The following is a 17,672-nucleotide window of genomic DNA, read 5'->3' on the forward strand; positions in this document are numbered from 1 at the left end:
TGTTAAGTCCCATAGTGCTCAGAGCCATTTGAACCATTTTGTCGAGTATAGGTGACACGACTTAAATTCTCAAACGTTCTCCTCTCTCTCTCCCTCTCTCTCTGTCTCTCTCGCCTATGTTTCGAAGGCACGACTTGCAACGCATGCGGACGTCCTTTCTTAAGTTACCTAACTGAAATCATTAGTCTCTGACAGTTGGCATAGCCCTATTCGTTGCTTCTCTGAGCCTGCTCACTCACTTGTCGGGACTTAGATTATCCTCCCCTTTTTCCTTCAGGTTAAACCGTTCCCTTACAAGTGACAAGTGGGCCTTCTGGATACATTAAACTCGATTAATGAATCGTGTCCACTAGGCCTAGTCCTGTAGTAATAACGTAATCGGTACGCTACAACACAGAAATCACACTGGTGTCCATAATCGCAACATGTTTTCTTGTGCCTGCCATCATACTACAGTCTTCGTATGGTGTAAGTATTCTCTTCTGTCATCCTTTTACTGAAAAGTACAATGACGAGAGTAGAATGACTTATACAATCAACCACCTAGGAAGTAGGGAGCGTTTTGCCAGTAACTGCCGCAGTGTTGAGACCACTATCACTGAAATCACACCACACGCTCGAAAGTCCCTTTCAGAGTACCAGCCAAACTCCGTTATGAGCGCAGACTGCTCCTGACAGCCAGACCGCACTGGCCGCGGACGTTGTAGGCGAACCGCCGCTGTGCAGTGTGATAATATCAACTACAATGCTTCTGGTAATATGCTAGCAAACACAAATAGTCCCCAGAGTCGAACAAAAGTGCAACTTCATTAGATGTCTTTAACAGCAGTGCAAAACCGACCTAGGCAAAGTGCCCAGGAATACATTACAACGGACAGTGTCATACAATGAGCGTTGCCCAGAAAGTATTGCACCACATTTTTTTCTTCAACAATTCCTTATTGAACATAATGAAAATTACCCACATGAAAGCATGGTGTTTTATCTACACATCCTAATCTCCATCCCGTTCTATGGCCTTCCTCCAGCGCGAAACAAGGGCGTGTATGTCGGTTCAATCCTTGTCCTGGAAGCGGAGCCAGTGCTTCAGTGTGTGAATCACCTCCTCATCGTCCTCAAAATGTCTTCCACGAATGGCATCCTTTAATTAATGACAATATCAGCTCGGTGTAACATGTCAGGTGCGACAGCCGTGGATGGCCTCCCCGACCGCTGTAAATCGTGGAGCTCTGCCGAACCACCTTCTGATGATCTCACCCCCTGTGCCCAGTGACTAACTATACTTCTGTCGACAGCAGATGCTCCATAGAGTTTGCACAAGCATTTATGAACATTGCCCACAGTTTCTTTCTCTGCAGTGAGAAATTCAGTGACAGCACGTTGCTTGTGACGTACATCACCTACAGACGCCATTTTGAAACTGTCCTGCAGCAACGCTATCTGTCGGAAGTGATGGAAACTTGGTGCGCTCAATCGAGAGACTTCAAGTAACACATACGTAACGTTACGCATTCGTAGCATTGTTTTCGGATGAGAAAAAAAATGCGGTGCTTTACTTTCTAGGCAACCGTCGTATTATACAGGGTGTATCAGTTGGGGATGGCCAGTATTCAGGTATATGTCCAGTAAACATGGGCTCTAAAATGCACTTGTTCAGTAGAAGAGATGTGTTTCACAGTAGCGAAGATGGATAAGTTCTCATAACTCTTAAGGCATGCGCTTTAGAGCCCATGTTTACTGGACATTTCTTTCTTGTATTAGCCCATGCTACCACTTCGCAAAACATGGAAGCAAAGAGAGTAGATTGGATTAATATAAGTCTGACATTGCGCCAACTGTTGTAGGCGATCTAAATTGTTATACTATTCTTAAAAATTAAGTTTCGCCGAGATTGCTTGTAAATCGTTGTATTGATTACCGGTTTCGATAGCTCTGTGCTGCCAGTATCGGATCTTGTAACATATTAACTAAAGTTCATGTTCGTTGCATCATTTTACAATAAGTCAGCAAGAAACATGAGCATGCCAAATATAAAATAACACAAATATAAAACATAAATCATATTGTGCTATGTTCTAGTGCACTCGTTCACTAAATGGCGATCATTACGGTGTTAGGTGAATGAGTGCGCTAGGACATTAGCACAACATGATTTGTGTTTATATTACTGGTATACTGTATTTGACATGCTGATGTTCCTTGCTGCCTTTTATTGTAAAATGACGCAACATCACTATGCGACTTGCAAGCTTGTACAGAACATGAACTTCAGCTAGTATGTTACAAGATCCAATGATGACGACACAGATTTTTCGAAACCGATAATCATTTAAAATATTTAAACGCAATCTCAGCGAAACTGATTTTTTTACGAATAACAAAGAGGAGACTCGTTCACAGTATCGAAGATGAAGATGTGTTCATAGCTCTTAAGGTATTCGCTTTAGAGCTCTTCTTTACTACTCTTTTTTACTTCGAACGATCGTTCCTGTCATATCCATCAATATCGACCATTCCAACTCAGACACCCTGTATATTAATTTTGTGCCAGGAGTAATATTGATGACGACTTTCCCTAGTAAACATCATGGAATTTCAGACAGAGAGTAGCGTGAATTAAAACTTTGCCACTAAAAATCGAAACGGTAGAAAACTTGTGTTTATACAGTTCCCCAGTGTTGCGTTGCCTGCTTCATTATTTTATCAATGGCAGCACCTCAAATCAAATGTAAATTATTAATAACCGAAGATGAGTCGAGATTCAATCACTGGTACGAGATAGAAGTCATTAGAAAACAGAATTAATCATAAAAGTGAGAAACGGAAAAATAGCATGAAATTACCTATCGATGTGAGCAAGTATTTCTCGTAGCAAATTTATCACTCTTCTTTCAGTGTACTACTACAAGTTCTTTAATTTACAGTTTGTGGCCAATTCACGCATGCTTCAAACATTGTTGCATGAATGGACGAATATTATTTCTTTTTAAGAAAAGTTATGTTGTTGGCTCTTCTCTGATTGACTTGATACATGGAGTAAGAACACCCTTTATTCAACAGGCCAATAAAAAGAGTGTCCGTCGTGGAGGTACGACGAGGGTCACCTAAGGAATGGTGTGAAGTAGAACTGTCTGATGTACTGCAACAAGGTCAGCTCTATCAGCTGACATTGGAGTTTGCGAGTGACCTTAGGAATGGGAGCTGTCAAGAGGCCATGTACTTCGACAGCTATTCTGACGAGTGCTCCGATGAAGAGTACGTTTTATGTCTTAATGTAAATTAAATATAATTTTTTTATGCGGACTGCTTGTGAAACTTAAATTCAGAGATACTATAATAGCCACATATCTCCAAACCTAAAACTTGTCTGCTATATAACCGTTTCAGGCAACATGCCACTGATTATTTAAGGGTCTAAATGCATTACTGATTCTTTAAGTATCCTACTTACCGCGTGTACGTGCTCGTACTCGCCCGCACATACACATACACTCACTCACTCTCTCTCTCTCTTTCTCTCTCTCTCTCTCTCTCTCTCTCTCTCTCTCTCACTCTCACTCTCTCACGCACACACACACACACACACACACACACACACACACACACATACAGCTTGCGGTCTCCCACTGGATACAGATCCACCGTATACGTCCAACACTTTAGTAACGACATCAATTAACCGGTGTAAATGTAAGGAATCCAAATAATAAGCATTAGCCATTGTCATAGCACTAATCATGCCTACTTTACGACGGTCACAAGCTATTATTAATTTATATTAACGTACATTACAGGGCGGACGTGAATACTACCGACAAGCGTGGAGATTATACTGAGAGGTATGTATGTATGTAAAAGCGTACCTTGTTGAATCATTCACGCTGCAGCGGTGTGCTCTCTAATGTGGAACTTCCTGACCAAACTGTTACTATTTTCACAAAAAGTTCATTCTTGATTTATAAATTATTTTCTTGCTAAATATGCTATAAAGAATATGGTTAAAATGTACGCATTTACTTGTTACAGTAAAGTGCACCAGTAAGGAAACATCGCTATTAAAACCAGGACGAGATTCCTTTGCACTTACTTGGAGTAATTTGAAATGCTTCGTTGTAAAGAAGTACTAATAGTTTTCGAGGTTAATTTCTGTTCATTTACCCGTTATTTATTTATTGTTTTATTTATGTTTTTGTGTTATTTATCCTAGCAATATATTACCGTGATGAGCCCCTTTCTTACGCCAACACAAGCACTTTTCATGTTACACATTACTATAGAGCTGAATTGGATCGTATGTACTTTATCGCATTTGGAAAAAAAATATTAAAAAAACGAGAAATACTCCGACTAGCATGTTAACGTGCTTTTCTTAACTTTCTGTCCGGATGCCAGCCAGCAAGAGCGCTAAAAGGCAACGACAGAGTATAAGTCGTATTTATATTATTTCCCTAGGTACTATCCATACATTCCTGCCTCGTCATCTGTAAAAAAACAAAATAATTAATGCAAGGTGTAGCGCGAAACGAAATGTTTATGTAAAATGTCACAGTCATTTTGCTGAACTTTTCGATCTCAAACAGCTGTCGGAACCGCTTCTGCATGAATGTGAACTGCCTCGAAAGTCGTTATGTGGTAGAGCCTAGTAGCCGCCGTGCCCCTCCCCCCTGCCCGCCCGCCAGTGACGAAGCTCTTCAGAGTATTTTGAGGCTTAGCCCACCCAAAAATTAGAACAAAACTTTAGAGTTAGAATTATCAACGCGTTAAAAACAGTGTACGTTTGTTTTACATGTTACAACAGTTTCATTCGCTCCATCCGTTAACGAAAGTTATCCAGTTTAACAGTTCGCTGGAGGCTTCTAGAAACAGCCACTTATTTCTACGCGGCAGCCGATAGGGCTGCAGCCAGTCACATATGTTGTAGAAGCGTGGCATTGAGACATGCCTTAGCTGTGCAACTGTGTATTATTTCGCGCGCTGTTCAGTTCCGGTTTAACAAACTTGTTTTAGTAATATGATGCGCGAGTGCATGTGATTAACTGGATTAACTGATTATATTATGGCTTGTTCCGAGGGAACACTTGTGTTTTTTATTTTTTTACGCATTATATGACAAACAATTTTCAAGCTGAACTTACGAAACCAAATGCACTCATCAGGATAAGCGATTCACACCACACACTTGGTCATTAAAGTAGTTGATGGGACAAAAACATATTTTTGTATTTTCTTGGTATAAAAAGTATCCTTGGTTTACATGTTGCTCTGTAATAAAAAATTATATTGTTAGACATGTTATTTATTTGGTGGGGCTGTGATTCTTTAGGAGTATGTTTGACAAAAAATATTGGCAGAAAAGCCAAGAAACACCAGAATTCAAGATGGCATCTTTAGAATCAAGAGTGTTTTTAGTTGTTGGGTCATAGAACATCCAATTGCTGAAGGAGCCGAACTTCTTGCCATAAAACATACTGCATTAGCAAAACAAAATAGATTATACCCGAGAGACTTATTGATATTGTTTGTTTCTTGTGCAAACAAGAGCTCGCATTCAGAGGACACTTTGAAGAAGAAAGTCCCGAGAACAAAGGGAACTGCCTTAAATTATTCGAACTTTTGTCTAGACAGTGATCACTTGTAGATCTCTTCTTGGTTCAAAGGCATGTCAAGCACAATTCAAAACGAATTAACTGAACCTGTTACCATTGCCATTAATGATCACATTACATAAAAATTACGATCATGGGAATTTGTTGGAAGTCAAACTGATGAAACCGTGTGTGTTTCTTGTAAGTCACAAATGAGTATTATTATGAAGTTTTGTACACAACTCGTAGAAAGATTTATTCGTTTTCACAATTTTTCTAGTGACAAAACTGCTCAGGATTTATTAGAAATTGTATTCAATGTGTAACATTACCGTGTTTACCTGTGCTAATATGCCTTCCATAACTGCGCCTCCGTCAAATCTCGCTGAAAAGTAATTGGCAAAAGTAACCTGTTTCAAAATACATTGTCTACACCAGGTTTACAGTCCAAAACACTTTCATTCCCCTTTGATATTAAATAACCTACTGTTTATGGCCAAATCGAGTATCATTTATCATTATTTATCACAGATAACGGTTAAGTCAGAAACGATGCTCGCTTAATGTTCTACAGTGGTGATGATAGTTCGAGTGCAGTAACCTAACATACGAGGGTAATCCCAAAAGCAAGGTCTCCTACTTTTTTATAAGTGCATAACTCTGTTTGTGTGGCAGTTGGCCACACTGTTATGAAGAGTGCTTCACGTGCTGTGTGCAAACATGCGTACGCTGAGGCAGCCGTTGAGAATGGAGCTCCCGTTGGATGTTACCGCTAACTGCGAATTGCGCGCAGTTATTCGGTTTTTGAACGCAAAGGGCACTGCGTCGATTGAAATCCATCGTCAATTGACGGAAGTGTAAGGTGAGTCGTGGATGGATGTCACTAATGTTCGTAAGTGGTATAGAGAGTTTGCAGCTGGGCGGACCGAAATTCACGACGAACAAAGGAGCAGGAGACCGTCAATTTCTGAGGAGACAGTGTTGAAGGTTGAGCAAAGCATCGGCGGATCACCCTGGATGATCTCTGCACGTTGGTTCCTGGGGTTCCCCGAAGCACCGCTCACAGAATTTTAACGGAATCATTGAAATACAGGAAGGTGTGCGCAAGATGGGTGCCACACATGCTGACTGAGGACCACATGCGGCAACGTGTTGATGCTTCCCGCTCATTTCTTCATCGCCTTGCAACCGAACAGGACAACTTTCTGGATTCAATTGTCACGGGTGACGAAACCTGGGCATAACACTTTACGCCTGAGACCAGGCAACAATCACGCCAATTCATAACTTCCTGAACAGCATGGCAGCGAGCTGGTATGACATGGGCATACAAAAACTGCCACAGCGTCTACAAAAATGCATCGACAGAAGTGGTGATTTATGTCGAGAAATAGCTAAATGTTCAATCTGTAAACTGATGTAAACCATTGTAGAAATAAACAGGTCTATGTACTTATAAAATAATAGGAGACCTTACTTTTGGGATTACCCTCGTAAATGCAACGTCACAATAATTAACGTGTGGCAAGTAAATCACTAACACATTCGCTAATTACACTGCCCTTAAAAGCATTTAGTATGTAGAAAAGTATATAGTAATATCAAAACGAAAACGACGTGCACGGTAAGCACAATTCGGAAACAACACAATTCAGTACTTTTTTCACTGTTCACAAAATGCGTCACAGTTCTAGAGATTAATTGCTCGTTTTCAGTAAATCGTCAAAAACAATCACTCAGTTACCGAATAATTTCTCGGGTGCGAAATTTAGATAAAACCTGGCATATTATACTAGTTGCAATTTGTGCTAACTCGCCTGCGACGCACCTTAAAGACACGTATGTTTCTCATTTCATAACCTGCCGCAGACTGAATAAAATGGCTCTCAACAGCCTCTCTTTTATAATACTACAATAATTAGTAGTACACTCAACTATTGTTGTTTCCTGTCTTTTTACAAATTACAATTAAGGATTTACATTCCTGATTAAGTGAATACTGGGGAAAGATTGTTCTGAATATAAAATTTTAGATACAACAGTAACTGCTATTGAATTATGGTGTCTAGTTTCCCCAAATATTGTAGTCTGTTTCAGTAAAAATGTTTGAGCTATAAATGCTAATTACTCTGAAATCCAATGAGAGCAAAAGTTACTATCATGTCTCTGGCATTAGCTGTAGGACAACTATAATTATTCATATACTTTCGATATACTTCATGTGAAAATTAGAAATTTGGTATATATTTACATAGAACAATGGTAACAAAGTTTTATCTTACTGGTATTTATAATTAACAAAGTTTTTGGATAAACTAATTATACCAATGGCATCTAACTAATGAAATGAATGAAATGGATAAAAAGTTAATTTAGATAAGTCCTGAGCTAAATTTTAGATTTTTCGGGACTGTGTACATTCCATGTAAGTGATGATCTCGAAGATATTACAACAAAAGGGGGGGGGGGGGGGTGGAGAGCAGATATCAGGGGGAAAGAATCCATCTGCTATCCTTATAAATGTGCTTGTCTGGGTATTTACTGACAAAATAGGGACCCAAACATACGGTGTAGACGCGGTACTGACAAGTAAACATGGAGGTGTCCAAAACTTCGTTAGACAAAAGTATCCACAAGCTATATTTTTGTACTGGTAAGCTCATAAACTTAGTCTAGTGCTGTTACATTTATCTAAAAGTGTCAAAGTAATGAGGCTTAGCATATACAGTCCTGTAGCATTACATTCACTCTCAGCAAGTCCTCACAGAGAACACAGCTCTTAGAAATAAAGTATTCAGATTGCCTCAAACACTTACTGCATGCTGGAATTTCGGTTCACGAGCTTTTCAGGTAATATATCTTAAATCTCATGAACTGAAAGATATTTTCCAAAATATCATCACAGATAATGAAGATTGTGATACAGAGTCGTTCAGCAGTGCTTCTGGCTCGCTTAGCATTCTTAATAAAACTCTACTCCTGTTCATGCTTTGCCTTTACACAGAAATATTTGTATATGCTGGTCATCTCTATGCACTTCTTCAACACAAAACTGCATGTGATATTAGTATATGCAATGGTAAAATCAAGAAGATGACTAGTCTGTTAAAGGACGCTGTGACCTCAAGTACTGAAAGCTGCAACTAGAAATTTAATAGTGAAATAAGTATTAATGAGTGTCACTTCCAGTCCCTTAAGACTTTATCTCATTAATTAAACTGAACGGCCGCCTCCTAAATTACCCATTCTTCAACAAACAGCGACTGGAAAATGAGGTAGGAAACATTTATATTGACAGACACATTACTTACCACCTGCAGACCTTTTAAAATTCATAATGGACAATGACCTTCAAAATATTTACGACGAAGTATCGAAGCTTATTAAATTGATTCTTACTTTCCCTGTCACTGCAGCTTCTTCTGAAAGAAATACGAGCACCCTTCAAAAATTGAAAATTGGGCTTCGCAATGCATGGCCTATAAACAATAGGTTCAGTTCTCTCTGCTTAATTGCCACAGAAAAAACCCTGGTTAAACAACTAATAAGTGATCAGAAGTTTAAAGATTACATGATTGATAACTTTGCTACCAAGAAGAATTGGCACATGTATTTCTTGCATAAAAAGGAATGGTATAAGTCTGCTCACAATTAAACCATTAGCATCGTCAGTGATACCCCTGGCAAGAAACTAAGACACCATGTCACCCGCTGAATCTGCGTTACCAAACAACAACCTGCTTTCAATGAGCCATATTTCGCACAGAAATAGCAATGAGACTTTAACAGAAAGCGCGCTGTTTTTCAATTTTGTTGACTGTACTTAGGAGAAAGACACTGAGACTTATATTTTTTTTCCAGGTGGTTCGTGGCTACAGACATGACAAGAAATAAGGCACGTAAGGTATTCCCATGTTTCGACGAGTTATCATACAAAGCCCCATTTGATATAAGCATTGGACGCCCAGAAAGGATGAGATCACTTTCGAATATGGCACTTCGTAAGAGCGAGAAGATGTAAGAATACTTTAAGCTATATTTGAAATAACATTATTATGCACTATCAAATTTTTATTTTCAACTTGTACTTTCTGTAGGTTGTATCAGTCCGGTTGGGTGTGGGACACTTTTGAGACGACACCACCCATGTCAACATTTTCAGTGAATATTTTTATCTTTGATCCTGACGTAATTGTGCCACTTGAGCCGAGACGTGACCTTGGTAAGTGTGTTGTTAGATGTAATGGGATAAGAAAATTTCTCTTAAGAGTTTGGAACGATAGGTTAGAGAACCATATACTTAAAATTAATGTGTACACTCGAGTTAATGATATTGTCGCCCGCAGTGTGTCAGCGGCAGGAGGGGCAGCTGCCCCTTGTGTTTGAATTCATTTACATTAGAAATACAAAAAAAGACGTGAAACTGTAGTGCTCGGAATTTTATTACCAAAAATACCTGGGAACCAACACTAAAATGACAAAGAAATGCCGATAAAATTACATAAAATGATAGAAAAATGTGTCATGTCAGGCATAAAATGAATAGAGTAATGAACAACTTTATAGGACGTTGGTACTGAAATTACAGAAAGAGTAATTAATTTAAAAACTCTATGTTTCACTTTAAGAAATTTCATACTTTGAAGATGTACGAAACTTTTATATGGCAACCTTAGAAGTGTAGCAGTTGTGACAGTCAGCACGCAGACGATCTCGAAAGTAAGGGAACGTATCTTGGTGGACAACAAGTGCTTTTAGTTACAAAATATTTCAAGATTTTCTGAAAGAACTGGGACATGGAATTTAATGTTTTTCTTTAGTTTCGAAGACGAATCTCAAAAATCCGTAAGCGAATACCGATATTTCAGAAATGGACATTACATTTGGTACTATATTTATTTATTCATTGATCATACATTTTATCACGTAGAATTATATAGGACTTTTCATATGTTAACACAAAATAAACTTAAATAATAGCGTCTGTATACAACTCATGCAGATAATTAAGTACTTACACAAAAGCAAATCATAAAGATACATACAGAATCATCAGATAACCCAATACATGAACCAAACAAATTCTAAATTTGCATGATATTCAGTGACGCATGGCTATGTTTAAATTACGTTATGGATGTCCTCAAATTCATAAAATCTACGTACTCATCACCATTATGAAAGCTTGAATTTATAAATATTTTCTAAAGTTCATTTTTTAAAATGTGCAGCTTTGGTATCTTTTTAATTCTTAAGGGAAGGGCACTGAAAAGAATTTTAGGATGATATATTACACATTTTCGATACATGTCGATATCTTCGTTTCAATACGCTCCTGGCACAAGTTAACCACAGCAAGTGCCATGAAAAGAACCTAATGAACCATCAGTTTATTTTCAACCTGTATGAATACATTTTTGAGCAACATTATTGCGCTTTTCTAGAGGAACGTGGAGTTCGTTCTTGCCAACATTAATCACACAAAATCAATTTTACATTTCTATACCCAAAACATTCGAGATTTCAGTACTTGCGAGCAATGCATAGGTAGTAAGTAAAGAAAGATTGCATGTCAAAAAATTCCGCGCATTAACTCAATGAGCCTAACAACGCAGAAACTGGACAGAAGTTGACTGGAAGCGTATAGTTTGGACAAGCGAAGCACGATTCTGCTTCTTATCAAGTTATGCACCGACGCCCAATGAGAGGTTTAACCCGCAGTGTGTTCAGAGTGTAGTTCAGATCGGAATTGGTTCCTTTCTGTTTTCTTTGTATTTCGTGCCATGACGTAAGCTCACTCATTTATATGATCGTGAATATGAAAAGGATGTATATTTCAACATTCTCCATGAGCAAGTGTTGCCCTTGCTTCTGCAACTTCATTGTGAGTATGCTGTGGACCCTTCCGTCCTTCAAGATTACAAGAGCCGTGTTCACATGAGTATACTCCGTTCTTCATAAGAATAAACATCATGTAAACATTACACCTATGTATTCTTCCGCGATTGCTGGACATGGAGGTTTAAAATGAGGGAGGTTTCATTTCATCACAAACTTGAAGCTGGTGTCCGCCATCATAATTAGACCAAAACATTAGGTTCATCACATTCACACATGCGTGGTACACCGCGCTGATACTTCACCGTGAGGTCACTCTGACATCCCTGTGCTCAGTGTTGAGTGTTAGGTGCTTTGATTGTTTGGAGACGTAGTTGTTTCATAAAAAAATATCAGTTTGAATTGTTGACGGGTGTACTAATCGATCCGATCGCAATCTATAGTGTAAAGGAATCACATTTCATTCTTAAGTGGAGCAATTCAAGCAATATTTTCTTTTGTGTACGTGAATTATTGTTGCACTGGTTTTATTTCTGTCATTTGACTTCAGATTTGTCTTACTTTATTCAGTGTCCGTTCTTTCTCTTCTTTCCTGTGTATTTCATTGCCTTTCAAGCCGCAAACGCTCCGACATCCGAGTCACACTGTTTCAATGATCTCGTCCGCGCACAACACACGGCTACCTAACCGCGCTGATTATTGGGACAGCATCTCACTGCATACGTTTATGGGCTAGAAAAGATAAAGTAAGTAAGTTTTTTGCAAACCTGGACACTAAAAATGTTGTGCAACGAGTTGAAGGCTGACAATGTAAAGAACAAGAAGCAGTACCGACACCATTAAGTAAACATGCATTGGTTTCGGAGTTCCAGTTTCATTTGCTATCGGTAAAAATACAGTAGAAGTGGAATAAAATGGATTCATACGTTTTACATCACTTCCTTCTATTTCTACACTGAAGAGCGAAAGAAACTGGCAAACCTGCCTCATATCGTGTAGGATCCCAGAGACCACGCATAAATGCGGCACCACTACGTGACATGGAATCGACTGTCTGAAGTAGTGCTGGAGGGAATCGACACCATGAATCCTGCAGGGCAGTCCATAAATCCATAAGAGTACGAGGGGTTAGATCCCTTCTGTACAGTAAGCTGGAAGGCATCCCAGATATGCTCATTAATGGTCATGTCTGGGGAGTCTGATGGCCAGCGGAAGTTTTGAAACTCAGAAGAGTGTTCCTGGAGCCACTCTGTAGCAATTCTGGACGCGTGGAGTGTCGCATTGACCTGTTGGAATAGCCCAAGTCCGTCGGAATGACCAACGGACATTAATGGATGCAGGTGATCAGGCAGGACGCTTACGTACGTGTCACCTGTCAGAGTCGTATCTAGGTATCTAGATGTATCAGAGGTCCCATATTACTCTAACTGCACACGCCCCACACTATTACAGAGCCTCCACCAGCTTCAACAGTCTCCTGCTGCATTGCAAGGTCCGTGGATTCATGAGGTTGTCTCCACACCCATACACGTCCATCCGGTCGATACAATTTGAAACGAGACTCGGCCGACCAGGAAACATGTTTCCAGTCTTCAATGGTCCAACGTCGGTGTTGACGGGCCCAGGCGAGGCGTAAAACTTTGTGTCGTGCAGTCATAAAGGGTACACGAGTTTGCCCTTCGGCTCCGAAAGCCCATATCGATGATGTTTCGTTGAATGGTTCGCATGCTGACACTTGTTGATGGCTCAGCAATGACATGTGCTGCAATTTGTGGAAGGATTGCACTCCTGTGACGTTGAACGATTCTCTTCAGTCTTTGTTGGTCTCGTTCTTGCAGGAGATTTGATGTTTTACCGGATTCCTTATTTCACAGTACACTCGTGGAATAGTCGCATGGAAAAATCCCCACTACATCGCTAGCTTGGAGATGCTGTGCCGACAAGAGTATATTGGTACTGCCTGCCGATAAGGGGAATGCGACCGTCGTATGAAGACCGAACATTATGAGCGAAAGATTCGAGACCTATTAGATCCAACGACGTACCGAAAACTAAGCGCAGATCCGACGCAGCGTATCACACCGAATACGAATCGGTTAATCAAGGTCTCTTCTCTGCGCAACACAGAAGCCCTGCCATCTCGGCTGTATGGATTACCTAAGATCCATAAGAACAACGTTCGACTAAGACCGATTGTTAGCGCTCCTGGCTCACCAACGTGTAAACTGGCAAAACACTTGGCCTCTCTGCTCCAGCCGCACGTGGGGAAGACCGACACACACATAAAGGACTCAGGACATTTCATTGAGAAGCTGAAGAAACTGAAACTTACACCAAACGACATTCTGGTCAGCCTTGACGTTGTTTCTTTGTTTACATAAGTGCCACTCAGTGACGCTCTGGAGCACATCGGTTCCACTTTCCCGTAAGACATCACAAAGTTCTTCCATTAATGTTTCACCACGAGCTATTTCCTTCCTAAGACACTTGAACAGCCTCCATGTCAACATAAAATTTACCATGGAAGTAGAAAAGGACAAAAAACTGCTATTTCTAGAGGTGCTGGTCACAAGGGATGGCGAAAACCTGGGACACAGCGTGTATCGAAAACCGACACACACGGACCGATACCTGCACAAACTATCAAACCACCACCCGAGCCAGAAAAGAGGCATTATTAATACTCTCGTAACGCCAGCAGGCCGAATACGTGGGCCGCAGCACCTCAGACGCGAAATCTAACACCTGGAAAGCTTTCTGAGGAGCAATGGGTACTCCACAAATTATATTGGAAGTGTAATAGAGCCAAACACTCGGCGAAGTAAGGAATCAGAAAAAGAAATGCCGGGTACGGCCTTTCTGCCATACATTCCCAGAGTGACGGACAGAATTGGCCGTACATTCCGCAAACACGGCGTAAAGACGATTTTCAAACCAACAAGGAAGATCAAAGAGTGTCTTAGATCGGCAAAGGAGAAAAGGGATCTACTTGCAATGTCGGGAATATACCGTATACCATACACATGCGGAAAAGTTTATGTCGGAATGACTGGACAATCAGTCAACACCAGGATCGAAGAACATAAACGACAGTGCAATTTGGGGCAGGTGAGAAATTGGCCATGGCAGAGCACGGACTAAGTGAGACCGACCACGTAGTAAAATTCGCCGACACGGAAGTTCTGGCTGTAGAGCAGCACTATCACACCCGCTCGTTCAGAGAAGCTGTAGAAATACAAAAACACGCAAACAGCATCAACACGAAAAAGGAAAGCCTTAAGGTAAACGGATCCTCGCTTCCCGTACTGCAGCGAACGACCGTCGCAGGTAGCAAGAGGAGAACCGCACCGGAAAAGACCGTGGAGAAGCCCTCGGACGTTGGCGCACCACGCACATATAGTCTGCGGCCGGTTCACCACCGGCAATGGAGGGTGAAGCTTTGACACTGCCAGCCACTCGTGTTGGAGAAACGTCAGTAGAATCATCAGATGACAGTCGGCCGAAGAACCCGAGACGGAAGCCAATCGGCAGTTTGTCAACAAGTGGCCACGAAAGCCTTAACAATTTTATACCTGAAGAAATTAGGACTCTCTTCCTCATCAAGCTGGGGCGATGGTACACAGTGTTAGCGTGAAGTCTCCTGGAGATGAATACGTTTTTTGTCCTGTGTGCTTATATAAGCGATCATGGCTAACGTTATTTTAATGCGACTAAACGTCACATCAGGATTAGGAAACAACGTGTGCAGAGAGTGTGTCAAGCTGTCTTGAAAGCACGTGCACAGCGAAACGTTGGCTAACTGATGTGGCCAAGGAAGTATGGTGATGCTTACTACGCAGGCGCCATGTGTGAGGCTTGCAGTGTTTGCGTAAGCGGTGAGCTGTAGAAAGATGGTACACTCACGCATGCTGCTGCAGAAAGTGCAATAAAACACAGGTGCAAGTCATTCATGCACTCTTACTCCCCATGCTTAGATTTACGGCCTCACTATCACATCCAGACACTTTTGCTTTGGACAGGAATGAAACTGCAATACGATAATTCACTCTCCTTGTGTATTCAACGTCCCAAAACAAATGTCTAGGTGGTCATCGGCTATGATTCTTTGCCCACAGGCACATTATCTGGATGACTTTGCATCATATCATAAGTTCAGAAGGCCTCGAATAAAAATAGTTGGTACAAGGCACTCCTCAGGTTTTATATAATCTCTACCAGTAAATAAGTATGTGTCAATTTCGACACACTTTAACGATGCATGACGTTCTTGTCACCATGAACAAATCACGAAATATTTAGAACAGTCAGTACATTAAATGCGATACTTCCCTGTTATAAGAATGCCAGTCTCTTCTTACGTTATTACAAGTTTCTCACATCCCACCGCTTGTAGCATCATCGACAACAGCCGTCTAAATCCTGAACTGTAAGTCTCTTTAAAAAAGGTCTACGACCCTCCTCATTTCCAGCAAACGCGCAATGACTGTAACAAAATTTAAAATTTACAAGAGCTAATAATTTAATTCCTCAGTGGGTTTTCCTTCGAGATATCACTGTCATTTTGTTGATAAGAACTACAAACATAACAAGTGTAATAATTCCACGTGGCAAAAGGTCCTAAGGACGGCTCTTATTTTCACAGTTCAAAAGTAACAAGACGATAAAAGATAACTCGAGGGTCAGTAGTATTCTGAAACTCATGTTACACCACTGCATACCCTTTAGCCACCATACCCTACTGTACGTATAATAATGAACACTTATTTTAAAAGCTATATTACTTCTCATTGTTTTCAGACAAAAAAAATCCCAAAATACATCTATGGATGTTTTTTTTAAAGCCAGGTCTGCAAAACATAAACACGCTAATATTTTTCCGGTAATATAGGATCATAAATAAAAAAATAAAATACACCGTAATTTTTAAACTAAATCTCTGATGACTCGTGTATCAAAAGAGTTTCCCAATATTATTTTTATTATTTACTTAATTTCATGCCTCCAACTTACATTTTTATACCACCTGCAGTGGTTCAGCAGCTAGGCATTTTCTGCCTGCCCAGTAAGTGTCTTTTATGAAATGAGAATTTTTGGTTTTTCATGGTGGGACGCGTTTTATAATCCTCCAGGTTCCAAGTACAGGCAATATTTTGCATAAAATTATCCTTAAATTGAAAGTCATATTAGGACTAGATGTATTTCGCTTTATTCTAAAGCATCTTCAGTGGTCATTGTAACAGTGTGGTTTTTTTTCCTCCTATAGTTTTGTTTGCTAGGACCATAAACAGTTCGTATGCTTTACCTACTAGTACAAACAGTTTTAGTTCTTATCGCTGGTCACGGTATTAAATTTTTTACTTTATTCTTCTAGTTCTTCCAAGTGCATTTGTTGGATTTTCGGCAATTAAAGTGATGTGTGCTGCAAACCCAACACATACACGTGGTAGAGGAGGAAGAATGAAGTAATCAACAAAAAAACCATGAGTAAAGATAAGAATTAACACTGTTTATAATAGTGAGTGAAGCATGTGAACTGTTCATGATACCAGTAAACAAAATTGTAAGGGAAATAAAAACCATATCGTTATCGTTATCACTGAAGATGCTTTACAATAAAGAGAAACGCATCTGGTCTTAATAATACTTCCATTACAGCTACAAAAGACGGTAATTAATCTGTACAACTTGTAATAATATTTGCTTTGCACGTAGTTACTCCTTTCGCACCCAATAAACAATCTTCACAAGTCTCAGCACTGTGGAGCTTATAACGTCCAAAAGGAGCTGAGATACAAGCAAAATTGTGTTTGTTTCTTACTGTGCCATATAAGCTGTTCTGCACAACAGGCATGTTGTTTGGGAATAGTACTGAGCTGCCTAATCGCCCTGCTTCGCGGGGTGACCTACATGTCAGGGGCGAGAAAAGGTTTTCCAGCCACCAAAGTTTGTATATTTGAAGCACCATGTGTTTGTGTAAAGAAAATGGCTCTGAGCACTATGAAACTTAACAGCTATGGTCATCAGTCCCCTAGAACTTAAACTACTTAAACCTAACTAACCTAAGGACAGCACACAACACCCAGCCATCACGAGGCAGAGAAAATCCCTGACCCCGCCGGGAATTGAACCCGGGCGTGGGAAGCGAGAACGCTACCGCACGACCACGAGATGCGGGCTGTGTTTGTGTAAGTCCAGCAACTTCTCCAAAACCCCTGAATTGATTTTAACCAAACTCAGCACATAAACAGC

General features: G+C 40.3%; 2 protein-coding genes across 2 annotated transcripts in view; both read left to right on the top strand.

The window, feature by feature from the left end:
* Positions 1-5,423, top strand: part of LOC126106370 (uncharacterized) — a 39,178-nt gene extending 33,755 nt beyond the window's left edge. Inside the window, exons 4-6 of the mRNA XM_049912662.1 lie at positions 3,061-3,255; positions 3,795-3,839; positions 5,324-5,423. Coding sequence (XP_049768619.1) covers positions 3,061-3,255; positions 3,795-3,839; positions 5,324-5,423 — 340 coding nt within the window. The remainder of the gene's footprint in view (positions 1-3,060; positions 3,256-3,794; positions 3,840-5,323) is intronic.
* Positions 5,424-9,439: 4,016 nt separating this feature from the next.
* LOC126188583 (thyrotropin-releasing hormone-degrading ectoenzyme-like) overlaps positions 9,440-17,672 on the top strand; it is a 270,383-nt gene continuing 262,150 nt past the window's right edge. Inside the window, exons 1-2 of the mRNA XM_049930188.1 lie at positions 9,440-9,602; positions 9,683-9,807. Coding sequence (XP_049786145.1) covers positions 9,466-9,602; positions 9,683-9,807 — 262 coding nt within the window. The 5' untranslated portion in view covers positions 9,440-9,465. The remainder of the gene's footprint in view (positions 9,603-9,682; positions 9,808-17,672) is intronic.

This window comes from Schistocerca cancellata, chromosome 1 (genome assembly GCF_023864275.1).
Source record: "Schistocerca cancellata isolate TAMUIC-IGC-003103 chromosome 1, iqSchCanc2.1, whole genome shotgun sequence".
In the NCBI taxonomy this organism is placed as follows: domain Eukaryota; kingdom Metazoa; phylum Arthropoda; class Insecta; order Orthoptera; family Acrididae; genus Schistocerca; species Schistocerca cancellata.